At 46.4% G+C, this 13077-nt stretch overlaps 1 protein-coding gene across 3 annotated transcripts in view; it reads left to right on the top strand.

Moving 5' to 3' along the window:
• The first annotated feature begins 785 nt into the window (after positions 1–785).
• The window catches only part of LOC100479327, a 200226-nt gene continuing 187934 nt past the window's right edge, over positions 786–13077 (top strand). Inside the window, exons 1-2 of one of the 3 annotated variants that reach the window (XM_034644578.1) lie at positions 786–8914; positions 9016–11180. In XM_034644578.1, coding sequence (XP_034500469.1) covers positions 11053–11180 — 128 coding nt within the window. In that variant the 5' untranslated portion in view covers positions 786–8914; positions 9016–11052. Of the gene's footprint in view, positions 11181–13077 lie in introns of all 3 variants that reach the window. The other 2 variants (XM_034644577.1, XM_034644576.1) reach the window with 2 other exon arrangements.

Raw genomic sequence — 13077 nt, 5'->3', positions numbered from 1 at the left:
CTGTCCACCAGACTGGTGGGACTCGCTGAGCTTTCTCTGTGGTCCTATATCTCAGTCTCCCCCGGAGGCAAGTCACAGCTCCCAACCGTTCTCTCTACTGTACTCGCAGAAGCCAGCATCCCTCCCAGCCTGTTACTTTGCTTGACTGGATTTTGCATTTCTTTGATTCTTGAGATATTTAAATGTCTCTGCTCTAGTTTTAAAGACCTTTAAACTTGGTAGAATCCTTCATTCTTTTAATATTTTTCCAGTCTTGGAGTCCAACAACACATAAAATCCACTAAAACAACAACCAACTGGATTCTGGATATTTCTCATTGCATTGTCTGACCTCATGCTCACAGCTTCCAAAGTTACCCTATTGACAAGGAAGACAGGCCAGGAACTTGAAATGCTGCAACTATTTAGAGGTTAATGTTCCTTGAATTCCATTTTTCTCTTATGAAGTTGCTAGGTTCATAATGATAATACTTAAAGGAAATAAATTGCCTCTGGTGCCTCATAAATCATACAATTTTTCCTTGTACCAAATGGTACTTTTGCGCAGAAAAATTATTTCCTCTCTCTGAGGGGCAAGTACTAATTAATTGCTCTCTCTGAGGGGCCAGTATGAATATTAAACTACCAGGAGAAATTGCCTCAGTCTTCTTACAAGTGCCTGTGTGCCCAGATGTGCAGACAGAGAACTCTCTCTCTCTTTTTTTTTTTAAGATTTTATTTATTTATTTGACAGAGAGACAGCCAGTGAGAGAGGGAACACAGGCAGGGGGAGTGGGAGAGGAAGAAGCAGGCTCCCAGCAGAGGAGCCTGATGTGGGGCTCGATCCCAGGACGCCGGGATCACGCCCTGAGCCGAAGGCAGACACTTAATGACTGTGCCACCCGGGCGCCCCAGAGAACTCTCTTTGATGGTGATACTAGGTTGAAATCAGAGCTAAGAGAAGAATCAACTCACTGCTGCTGTTGTTGGTGCTGCTGAGGAAGGCCTGTCCTGCTGCTCACCCCTACCCAGCTTCCCATTCGAAACCAACCAGCCTGGAGTTCATCTCAGTAATCAATCTGAGTGTCCCTCCGGACTCCTCCAGGGAACATCGTGCCCTCAGGGTGGTTTTGTTTTCTCTGTATTTGGTTAATGCTAATTGATGCCCCCGCTTCAGCGGGCAAGCTGTCCACCTTTTCTCTCTTAATCTATGGGACTCAGAATGGGAGTGTGGACGGGAATGCAACTACAGAATCGCCCTTTTCCGTGCTCTCCCCTCATTTATTTGTCTTCCTTTGTCCCCATCCCCTACCCCCAATGACTCTCAGGGCCTGGTTTACAGAAGCAAGCCCAGACCTGAATATACAATTAGTAATACTAATCCCCCACATTTACTAAGCACGTACTATGTGCCAGCCACTGGGCTAAATGCATTCCATGGACATTTCATTTAATCATCACACGAACCCAATGACATAGCCACAGCCGGCTTCTTCCCGGGCATCTCCGCTTGGATCTCCCACAAGTACCAACAAGTCAGCACGTTCAAAATGGAACCCATCATCTTCTTCCCCAAGCCTCCTCCTTCTCCCTCTCAGTGGCTCCAGCCAGAAACCTGGGAGTCATCCTGGTCTCCTTCTTCCTTACACCTTCACCCAACATCTAATCAGTCACCAAGCCCTGACAGTCTTAAATCTAAATCTCTCTACACTGCCTCCACTTGTCTCCAGGCCCCCACCCCCATCCTCTCTCTCTGGATTATTGTAACAACCAAGAGAGGAGAGTCAGAATCAGAGAAGGAGATGTAATAAAGGAAGTAGAGCTCAGAGTGGTGAGGGTCGTGATCCAGGGAATGCAGGCAGCCTCTAGAAGCTGGGAAAGGCATGATGAACACACATTTTCCACTAGAGCTTCGTAGGAATGCAGCTCTGATGATATACCCTGATCTTAGCTTACTGAGAACCACTTTGGACTGCTGATCTTCAGAATTGTAATATAATACATTTTTGTTGTGTTAAACCACTGAGCTTGTGGGCATTTGTTACAGCTGCAGTGGAAAACTATGCAGATTTTGTTCTTCTCTCTCTCCCTAGTACCCAGAACAAGGACGGTCCCATAGTGTGTGCTCAATAATACATTGGCTGGGGGTATTGCTTTGGAAATATTCTCCTCTTTATTTTTCTCCTAGCATTCTGCTCTCCCTCTCCCTACTCTAGCAGCTAGTCCCTCAGTTTCTTTCCTCAGGGAATAGGTACAATAGGAGAAGATGGTCAGAGGGTACCTTCTTTGAGTTTTTATGTATTTTTGTATTTGTATTTGCCACAGGGTGAAAAAAAATCATGGAGGGAATGACTCTGAAGAAGAAATCAGCACAATTTAAAAGAAAGAAGGATTTCTTCTGAAGATCAATAAAACATTCCTTTAGGCAGGAGCAGGGGCTTGGGAAGGGAGATGGCAAGACTCCAGAGGGAGGTGGCTAAGTGATGTGTCTTGGGTAGGCTGGGTGGTCAGGCGCCATAGATGGCCTGGCTGAATGTCTAGTGCCCTCCAGGCAGACAGGGGAAGTGTCTCAGTGAATACCTGTGTGCAAGGATTGCTGGAACAGCAGAAAGACAATATTCCAGGCTTTGGCAGTGAGTCTCCTGAAAGTTGCACTATCTCTTTTAACATTAGCCAAGATTAGACCCCAGTGACATGGGACTTTGACATAGGAATTAAGTTCCATTCTAGGAAAATCAAGTTATATTAGTTCTCATGCTCTTGGGTGTGGATTGCAATCCAAACCCACCACATATATCCATACCTGCAAAAGTCAACTCTGTTACCTTAGTGACTGCCCTACCATGACTCAAAGCTTTTTCTTGGCTGTGGAAGAAAAATATATTTTAATAGCCCATACCACAGCAAGTGTTTTAAGTCCATCTTGATTTTTGAAATGAAAGTTTAGATCTCTGAGGCTTCTATTTTGTGTGTCCATTCATTCAATGCGGTCAAATAGTAAGATCATATAGTGCTTCAGGGCAAGCACTGTGCTGGGTTTAAGTTCCTTGCTCGGTCACTTGCTAGTTGTGACCCTTGTGCAGCTCACTTAACCTCTTTATGAGAAGGCCTTGAGTTAAACTAACCCATAGTCTCTCATCAAGATTATTTGGGTGAATATGTATAGAATACTTCTGTTTGGGTGTGATGCCTAATTTACTTTGTGTTGAACTTTTTTAAAAAAACCTGATATATGCAGACAGATTGAGCTACTGTCCCTTGCCGTAACTGGAGACACAGAGTTGATATCTGCCTATAAAAGCACCTCTCCAGCAGCTCGGGAGCTCGCGTAAGTGCTAGTTGTTATTAGCCAGTGCAAGCTCTGTTCTAGGTCCTGGAATGTCAATGGATGGATGAAACAAAAATTCTGCTCCCAGGGAGCTTCCATTCATTTGGGGAAAACAGACAAAAACAGTAACAACAAAACCAAATGAATATTTATCAGGTCAGGTGAAGGACAATACACAGGGATAAAGGGGATGGGAGCTCCATTATATGGTTAGAGACCCAAAGGAAGTCGGAGAGGAGGGAAGAGCGAGCGGTCCAGGCGCAACAGTCAAGTGCAGGAGCCCAAGGTGGGGCATCGCCGCGTAGGAGGACAATAGGAGGCTGGTGTGTTGGGGCCACCGCGCAAATCATGGGTGACGTCAGAGAGATTGCAGGGTCTACCTTGTAGGGGATGGTAAAGACTCTTGTCTTTGTTCTGGGGTGGGAGACCATTGGAGGGTTTGAGCAGAAGAGTGACTTGATCTGACTTAAAGATGAAAAAGATCATGACCCAGCAAGTCCAATCCTAGGTATATACCGCAAGTACTGAAAACAGGGTATCCAAACAAAAACTTGTGTGAGAATGTTCACAGCAGCATGATTCATAATAGTCAAAAGGTGGAAACAACCAAATGTCCATCCACCAATAACAATAAGTTAAACGTGGTATAGCCACACAATGGAATATTATTCAACCATAAAAAAGAATGAAGTACTGATATGTGTTATAACATGAGTGAGATACAAAAACATGGTGAGAGAAGCCAGATGAAAATGGTCCTGCAGTGTATGAGTCCATCGTATGAGTCTCTATGGGCAAATCCATAGAGACAGAAAGCAGATTCATGGTTGGGGCGAGGAAAGGTGGAGAGTGGGCAGTGATGGCTTAAGGGGTACTGGCTTCCTTTGGGATGATGAAAATGTGTTGGATCTAGATAGAGGTGGTGGTTACGCAACATTTGGAATGGACTAAAATCCACTGGATTGTATACTTTAAAATATTTAATTTTATGCCATATGAATTTTACCTCAATAAATAAATAGAAGGATCCTTCAGGCTGCTGTGTGGGAATAGGCTGAAGTGGGTGAGGACAAAGACAAGCGGCATGGTTCTTGCAGTAATCCAACTGAGGCATGATGGCGGCGTGGACAGGCTGCTAGTGGTGGAGGTGGTGAGAAGTGGGGAGATTCTGGATATATAATTTAAAAGAAAAGTGCCTCCATGTCCTCTCTGAGGCTCAGTGCTCATGGGACCCAATGTGGTCTATACCGCCTACAGCCCTTGTGATTACTCTCAGCTCTGAGTAGGACTGGATTTAGGAAGCCTGGGTGTTCTCCATCTTAAGGCAAGTACTGAGACTGAGGATGAGCCCAGGGAATGGGGTGCTAAGGGCCACAGAGACATTTTGCCTGGGACAGTGTGTTGTGAGTCACATGACCCCCAATGAAGGATTACACTCCACTTAAGAGTGGATAGCATGTTAAATCTCCCTATATACTGTTTTCTTCCTTCCCATCAATAAACTTTGCTTGAGAGAGAACCGAATGCATTTACAGGTCTTAATTGTTCAGAACAGTGATTAAGCCCCACTTGGTCAAGATTTTCTTGACTTAGCAGCTGTCCAGAAAGTGACAAATTTATGATTTGAGAGCAATTTCATTTTTTTTCCTCCCTGAATCACACAATAATTTGTGGGAATTAGCCACCTGATAAGATAAGGGGTGAGGGTGGAGAGAGGGGGAGGGGAGGGGAGAGGGCATTCAATGCCTCTCAGTGTTCCAGGGAGGGCTGTGGAATTTTCGGAGCAGCCCCGGGACACACTGCAGGGACCATTAAAGGATTAACGGGCCCTGGTCGGGCTGGCTGCACAGCGGTGAGGTTAGTAAATCATGGGAGGCCGGGTCGTTATCCTGGGAATTAGTTCAAGTTGTATCCGCAGAGACACCAGCTATCAATCGGGGTCTCCGAGGAGAACACCAGAACCCAAAGCTGAACTCCGAGACTTGACGGGCTGAGACTTCCAGGTCACAGGCAACTGGGCTCGCTTTCCCTTTCTGGCACAAACCTCCCAAATCTTAAATCCCGCCGTCTCTATCAGCGCATTTTTGTGGGGCTAATCCGTTGCAAGTTTATTTCTCTCCACCCAATTGTATTCACTTTGCGCTGAGTTGCATTAGGGAGAAAAAATTGCTGGAACATGAGAAAAAGCTTTAATTGGATAAAAAGAAAGTTTTCTTCCACATTTCTTCCTGCATTTGTCAACACCTGAGGCTTAGGTTTTTGCCTTTTCTCTTTCTTTGTATGTAGTTTTTCTTTTTTATTCAGCGGTGGTGGGAGGGGAGACTTATTTCATGTAAACATGGAACTGTTTAAAAAAAAACAAAAACCCACCCCCATCCATCTGGCCTATGGAACATGGAGGTTCTTGACAAAGGCAATAAGTGGAAATAAAAAATGTATTTGAATTGCTTGCGTTTCACTCCCCAGATGCCCAGCAAAACGGCAGCAAATCTTTCCCCCTGACCCTCTTCAGGACATGTATTAATTATGCTGCCGAGTGAGACTCTGTTTGAGGAATCTGTCTCTGCGTCCTCGTGGAGTTTGACCGCCATCTGAAAGAGCAATTTTGCAGAAAGAGGGGATTTTCTGTTGCTGGTTTAAGGGCTCTTAGGCCCCTAATGTGCCATCGCTGAAGGGGTGCTAACAGACGAGGTGGAAGTGTTCGGCTTGAGTCGATCAACTAACCTGCTACCAAGCCAAGGTTCTGGAGTCTGGGGTGGGGGGGCTGATAAATGCGTCGAGGAACAAGCCCACTGGGGGAAGGAGGCAAGCGCAGTGGCTGAGGATCTGGACCTCCGCAGGGCCGTAGCCTGGATGAAGTCTTGGCATGACCACTTTCTGTCTGTGACGAGACATCGGGTGCCCCCAAGCCTCAGTTTCTTCATTCATAATGTGAATAATGGTACCTTCCAGGTAGGGCCATTGTGAGAATCAGGAGACAGTATCTGTGAAGTGTCTGACATAGAGTGAGAGCTGAGAACATGGCAGCTAGTTATTATTATTTTTGTTTTGGGGGGTAAAGGATTGCTTCCTTTGCTGGGTCCAAGACAAACGCAGCTCATGCCCCGGGATGCTCACTGGTTCAATGCTGGACTGTGCTTTGTGGTTTCTATCCTAATCTCAGCTAGTGGAGGGGAAAGAACCCTGGACTTGGGGGCTGAAGACCTAGCTGCCAGCACCTTCTCTTCTGCTATTGAGATGAGCAGACCTCGGAAGAATTCCTCATCTGCTACAAGCCTCACTTTTCTAATCTGTCAAGTGGGGCCACTGCTCTGGGCCTCACTGATATAAGGATCAAAATAGATAACTAATCCATGTGGCTGTGTTGCGTGACCAGAAAGCATTCTGTGAATATGAGATGATGGCAGTTGCACCGGCTAATAATGAAGTCATGTGAGCTATTGATGTCATGGACTGTCCTGGTACCCTCTGATGGCCTTGGTCTCAAGGAGGACCTGGGAATGAAAGATAGGAGTGGTCAGAATGATCCCGTACATGCTTTTACTTCCTGGAGGTGGGACAGAAGTGTCACCTTCACCCATAGATGCCAAGTAGGTCTTCGCAGGGCCAGTGTCTGTCTTGTAGCAGCTCTGCCTATATCACGAAAATCATATAATAGCTAACCTAATCACTGCCTTCTCCTACCTCCCCCGGGAGAACCAGTGTGGCGATTAACCGTCCAGCACAAGCTCAAGGGGACTGGCCAAGGTCACAGCAGATGGAGTGCCTCTAGTAAATGTAACTGGCCTCTGTTCCCCAAGGCCAGAGGAAATGGAGCAGAAGCTGGCCCAAGCCTGTTCTCGACAGCTTGTGGTTTCATGGGGGGAGGAAAGCAGCAAAGATAGGCCAGGACTTAATTCAGAGGAGGGCTTGGTCTCTTTCTTCCCTGCATGGCTGAGCCCCCTGTAATATACCGTGTGATGTGCTAAGCTCTATGGTTTTGCAAAAATCTGCCCTTAGAGCGTTAAATAATTCCTGAATGCAAAGTGCCTTACGTAGTACTTTCATATGTTCTACTGGCCACCTTAGCAGAGAGTACAGATGGGAAGAGAGTCATGATTTAAAACATGATAGACTGAATTTCTATACCCCCCTATTGGGATCCACGTGTGCATGATCAAATACGCCCAAATGTAAGCCTTCCCTGTGATCCGAACCCAGGTAGAGAAGTGGGGGAGTCGAGTTTATCACTGTCCTTGCTTATTTCAGCTCTGCTCCTTTCTGATGAGGACTCCGCAGAAGACTGGCACCAGCTTCTAAGAGCAGAGATCTTTGACCCTAATGCTTTACTCGGTAGACCTCTCCAGTGTAACCTAAAATGATCTGAGGAGACCGTTCCAGACTAATTTGCTCTTTCCTTGTCGGAGGCAAATTCTTTCAGAGAAACATTTCCGGGGCACCTGGGTGGCTCAGTCAGTTAAGGGTCTGCCTTCAGCTCAGGTCATGATCCCAGGGTTGGCATTGGGCTCCCTGCTCAGTGGGGAGTCTGCTTCTCCTCTCCTTCTGTCCCTCTGCTTGTGCTTTTTCTCTCCTGTCAAATAAATAAATAAATAAAATCTTAAAAAAAAGAAATACATCTCTAAATTATTCCATTGCTACCCAGTTGAATCTTAAAGTCCAGCAACCCTATATCTAAAGTGCCCTGAGATAGACCTTCCGCTAACCTTGTATGCGGCCCCTTACATTCTGGTCCACACTAGAGCCTTCTGGAAGTATTGGTTTCAGTCAGGATCAATTTCTCAGAAAGGATATTTGCAGTGTCTGACTCATGGCCATGATTTCTATTTTTTGAAGGCTTAATTTTTAAGAAGATTATTACCAAAGTAATATGTTCGCGATATAAAATAATTCAAAATGAGGTATGTAAAACAAAAGGTAAAAAGTAAACTTTTCACTTGATCCCACTCCCTGCAGGTATCAAATATTCATTTATACATGACATTTAAAAGAAAAATGGAATCATTCTATATATACTGTCTGCAATTTATTTTTTTTCACTTAAAAATATCTTGGACATCTTTCCATGAATATAAATTTTAGAGCAGGAAACCAGGGTCCATGGATCCCCTGGGAGATCCGTGGATGGACTTCAAGAGTTCATGGGCCCTGAAATTTTATGTGAATGCAGATGTGTGCATTTTCGGGTTCACAGTGTTCCGTAGGTCTCAAGAGAGTTCTATCACCCCCAAAACGTATAAGCAAAATCACCCCAATCCTACGTTCAAGGCTTTTCTGTTCTCGCTGCTCTAAAAATCACAGTTAAACCTTCAGACATCATTGTAGAATTGCCATTGTGATCTATTAGTCTAATGGTGACTTTTTGAAATTGCCTTTAAATGCTGAGTATCTTCAAGCGTAGAAACTCACTCTCACTCAGTAACTTGCTCAGTAGACCACATTGTACCTCTCCTTGCTCCGTAAATTTTGCAGCAGCCTCGAGCCAAAAACAATAAGATCTGACCTGGACAAATCTCCTCGGTAACAACCATGCTATTCATGGGGTCCCTGTGCTGTAAGGCTGCGCGATGTTCCAGCCAAACAAAACGGGAATTGAAGAGAGGACAACAGGTAGTCCTTCGTCAGGTAACCATTTTAGAAGAGGAACAAGAAAAGAACTGGAAGCCTAGATTGCAAATCAATTTCTAATTCTTTGCTTTCTCTGACCACAGCACAGGTTAACGATTGTTGGAAACGCTCCTAGCCACCTCCAGCCCTGCATCATCACATGCAGGAATTACCCTAATTTGTACGTTTCCTCGTTTACTGTCTGTCTCCATGGGCACCCCCAGAATGGAAGCTCCATCATCAGTCTTGGTGTGTCTGCAGTTGCCTAAGAAAGCGTCTGGCAAAGAGCATTTAACCAAATCATTTAAATGAACGAATAAATCGATAAATCGGGGCGTGAACGCTGCCCTGCCATCATCGGTGAGAACCAAACACCTGGACACGCAGGTTGGCATTTGCCCACACTTCCTAACTTTCCAAAGCCGTGTGAGACACGGGCCCGAGTTCCTAAAGGAGCAACCAAGCTAGAAAGATGCCTATTGGAATTCCTAACTCAGGCCTGCAGGCTCTCAGCACTCAGCGCGCCAGTTACTTCCCATTGTGGAGGGGTAACAAACACAAACATCTTTTCCACTCCCTGATTACAGAATGGGAGAATGCTGCTTTTTAAAATTTTTAACCTCGTCTTCAGTTTTCGGATGACAAAATGCACCAGCGTGTACCATGCAATGATTTCACCCTCTAACACAAGCGGAAGGGGTCGAGGGCAGACATGAAGCAGCTGCTAGGCTATTCGTTGGCACCCTGACCCTGTTCCGACCCAAGACGGTCCGCAGCCTGTCCCCTCGGCCTGCCCTGCAGCCCGGAGCTAGGTAAGGCAGCCAAGGCTCTGGAGGGAGACGAGGCCGCCCCCTGCCCTCCGCCGCCCCCTGCCCTCCGCCGCCCCCTCTCTAGCGCAGCCTTGTCGTTTCTTGGACTAATAAACCCTGAGCCAGTATTGGATCCCACAAAGCAAGATTGCGGTTATCTGGGTGGATGGGCCTGTCACGGGGCCTGTAGACAAACCGCAGCCAGGCTGGGCCGTGCTGGATCATTAGTCACCAGGACAGAAGTTCTGCAGCAGGTCAACCCCAGGGCCAGTCCAGCTCTGGCCTCAGACAAGGCCCCAGGAGGACAGCTCATTATTGTTCTCAGAAACTCACAGTCAAGCCTTCCCGTTCCTTTGGGAGCTGGCGGGGGGCGGGGGGGGTAGGTGAATAAATAAATCTCTTGCATCTGTGTGCAGTGCCTCTCACACTCCAACGTACATAGGAATTCTCCTACGGAGGGTGTTATAAAAGCAGGTTACCCGGAGATTCTGATTCAGCGGGTCTAGTTCTAAGATGACCCTTAACATTGACCCATGACCACCCTGTGACTATGTGCACTGCATCCCTGACATTGGTTTCATGCTCTCTAGGCATCGCTCCCCTACATCCCACCCAGCATTCCCTGTGCAGGAGGCTGGACGCCGGGGAGAAGGTCTGGGATTCTGGCACATTCAGGACTTGCCTTGTTGCTTCGGGGGACAGAAGGCAACGTGCACTGAGCAGCACGGGGACCAAGGAGCTTGACAGCAGAGCCTGGATCCCCCCGGGGAATTGTGAGACAGGTCAGCCTCTCAAGTGACACTATGGATAGTAATCACAATGGTTACCATTAATCGAGCCCTTCCTCCCGCTGGGTACTGTGCTGAGCGGTTTCTGTGCCTCCTTATGTAAGGCAAAACCCCTACATGATGGGTTCCATCATTACGTCCATTTTACAGACGAGGTACTGAGAGGTTAAGTGACTTTCCAGTCCATATGCCTACGGAGACTGTTCAGTGTGGGCTGAGGCCCAGCACCAATGATGTCTGTGATGGCTTTACAAATATGGTCACATGTGTCGGTTCTCTTCCTCTCAAGAGGTGGAGTTTCATCCCTGTCACCTTCTGTGTGGCCTTCTGACAAACAGACTACAGCAGATGTGATGGCATGTCACTTCTGGGGTTACGTGTAAAAAGACTGTGGTTTCCGTCTCAGGTGAAGCAGTAGGACATGTAAGCAGCCCTCTGGAGAGGCCCACGCGGCGAGGGCCCGGAGCCACCTGCCAACAGTAACCCCATCACTAGCTAGCCGTGGGCATTGAGGGAGGAGCCCGTGTTGTTTCCCAGTCCCTAGATGGTAGCACACGTGGCAAGGGACCGTTACTCTTTCAAACAATTCCTCTTGGCCTCTGTCGAGCCACATGCCAGGATTCTTGGGAGTGCTTCGCCCAGGTCAGGAACACTACGGAATAGTTTGAGCAGGTAGGTGATACGTGGCTTCGGTCAACCTTTTTTAAGCTGTGTTTCTGGCCTGTCTCCATCACGTGCTCTTCTTACTACAGCCAAATGGAACATTTTCTATTCTGCAAAAACACTCTGGGTTTCACACCTAGACCTTTGGATATATTACTCCCTCTCCTTGCAATCTCTTCCTCCTTTTCCTGTGGGTAACTTCTACTCATCCTTCAGTGCCTGACAGAAGTGTCACCTCTTCTGGGAAGCCACCCTAGATTCTTCCAGGTCTGGTTTCCCTCCTATGTGCTTTGATAGCCTCTGCTCCATCCTTGCTCCTACTGTTTATCACTCTGCAATGGCTGACTTCCTCCTCTCCCCTACGAAGCTGGAAATTCGGTGAGTAGCCATGTCTCATTCATCATTCCATTTATCCCAGCGTCTGGCCCAGAGCAAGTGCTCATTATTTACCGTTGTACGAATGCACGAATGAATGTTAGGTGTGCCGAGAATTGTGCCTGGCCCCTGGTACGTGTTCAGTAAAGATGTTTGGGATGAGTGGTGTCTGGTGATTGTTTCTCTGGAAAGGTTAGAAAGGTGGTGGAGTTCTTGAAGACAGAAACCCCCCTCCACCCCCGCCCCGGCCAGGAGTCCCTGGAAGCCCGTGCAAACTGGGAGCCACTCTGCCTCGGTGCCACCCACTTCTAGGAGGGGTAAAGTTTTGGCCTCCACCACAGCTTAGCCAGTGCCCTGCTTTCATCAATGCCTCTCCTTCTCTCACTTCTCTTGACTTGATAAATAGAATTGAACTTTCTGGTCTGAAAGGTGCTGCCTTATTGATTCAAAAGCTGGCAACAGTGACCCCAGCACAGAAACATTTCCTGGGGATCAAATAACCAGCTCCTCTCAGCCCTCATCAATCTGCAGCCTGGCTACATGTCCACTTACTCTAGGACTTACTACCTGAACCCTAACCCTAAGTCCCCCAGGCCAGGGGATGGCCCAGATAATTTACTATCATCTTGATTTCCCAGGGTTGTAATTTAGAAAGGCTTGCTGTTTGAGGCAAAACAAAGCTGTACTTTGGTTCACTCGGGGCTCTGAGTGGTGCTACTTTCCTGGGATTAAATAATAATCCCAAGTCAAAAATTCTTTGTACACAAATTTTCTTGTCTGGCTTACATAAAAAGCTGGAGATCATCATAAATATCTCTGGTTCATAAATAAGGAAATAAGCTAATAGAAGTTGAAAAGATGGTCCTCTGGCCAGAGATACAATACTATTCTTAGTGATAATAATAAATAAAATGGTAGTAACGGTGATTTCTGTAGTGTTTAGTATGTGTCATTTAATACTTCATAGAGATCATCTGATTAAATTGTCACACCATATTATAGATGATGTATTACTATTAAAATTTTGGGGGAGTGAAATAGGGGATTAAGAGTACACTGATTGTGATGAACTCTGAGCAACGAATAGAATTGTTAAATCACTATACTGCATGCCCGAAACCAATATATCACTATATGCTAACAACATTGGGACTAAAAACAAAAACAAAAACCAAAAAAAACTTAATAAAAAAATAAATAAAAACACCTTTACAGCAAAAGAAAAGAAAGTTTTTTGAATATGGTTGACACACCGACTACGTGTTACTATGATTTTCATGTGACAATTGCAGATACTGACTCTTAGACAAGTTAAATAGCCTGCCCAGGGTTCTGAAGCCCATCGGCGTTAGTGCCTCTGGTCTACCTCTGGTCAGCACAGCTCTGGAACCGGTTCTCCTCATCATCCCTCTTGCACCCCATAAGGACAGGGACCCCCGAGCCCTGCACTGCGTCCTCACCTCCAGCACAGGGCTAGCACACGGGAGGGGGAAGAGCCTGCCTCTTCTGTTTCCAAATCGGATGTTCTTTT

This window comes from Ailuropoda melanoleuca, chromosome 16 (genome assembly GCF_002007445.2).
Source record: "Ailuropoda melanoleuca isolate Jingjing chromosome 16, ASM200744v2, whole genome shotgun sequence".
In the NCBI taxonomy this organism is placed as follows: Eukaryota; Metazoa; Chordata; class Mammalia; order Carnivora; family Ursidae; genus Ailuropoda; species Ailuropoda melanoleuca.
This window is presented reverse-complemented; position numbering and strand designations above follow the sequence as displayed.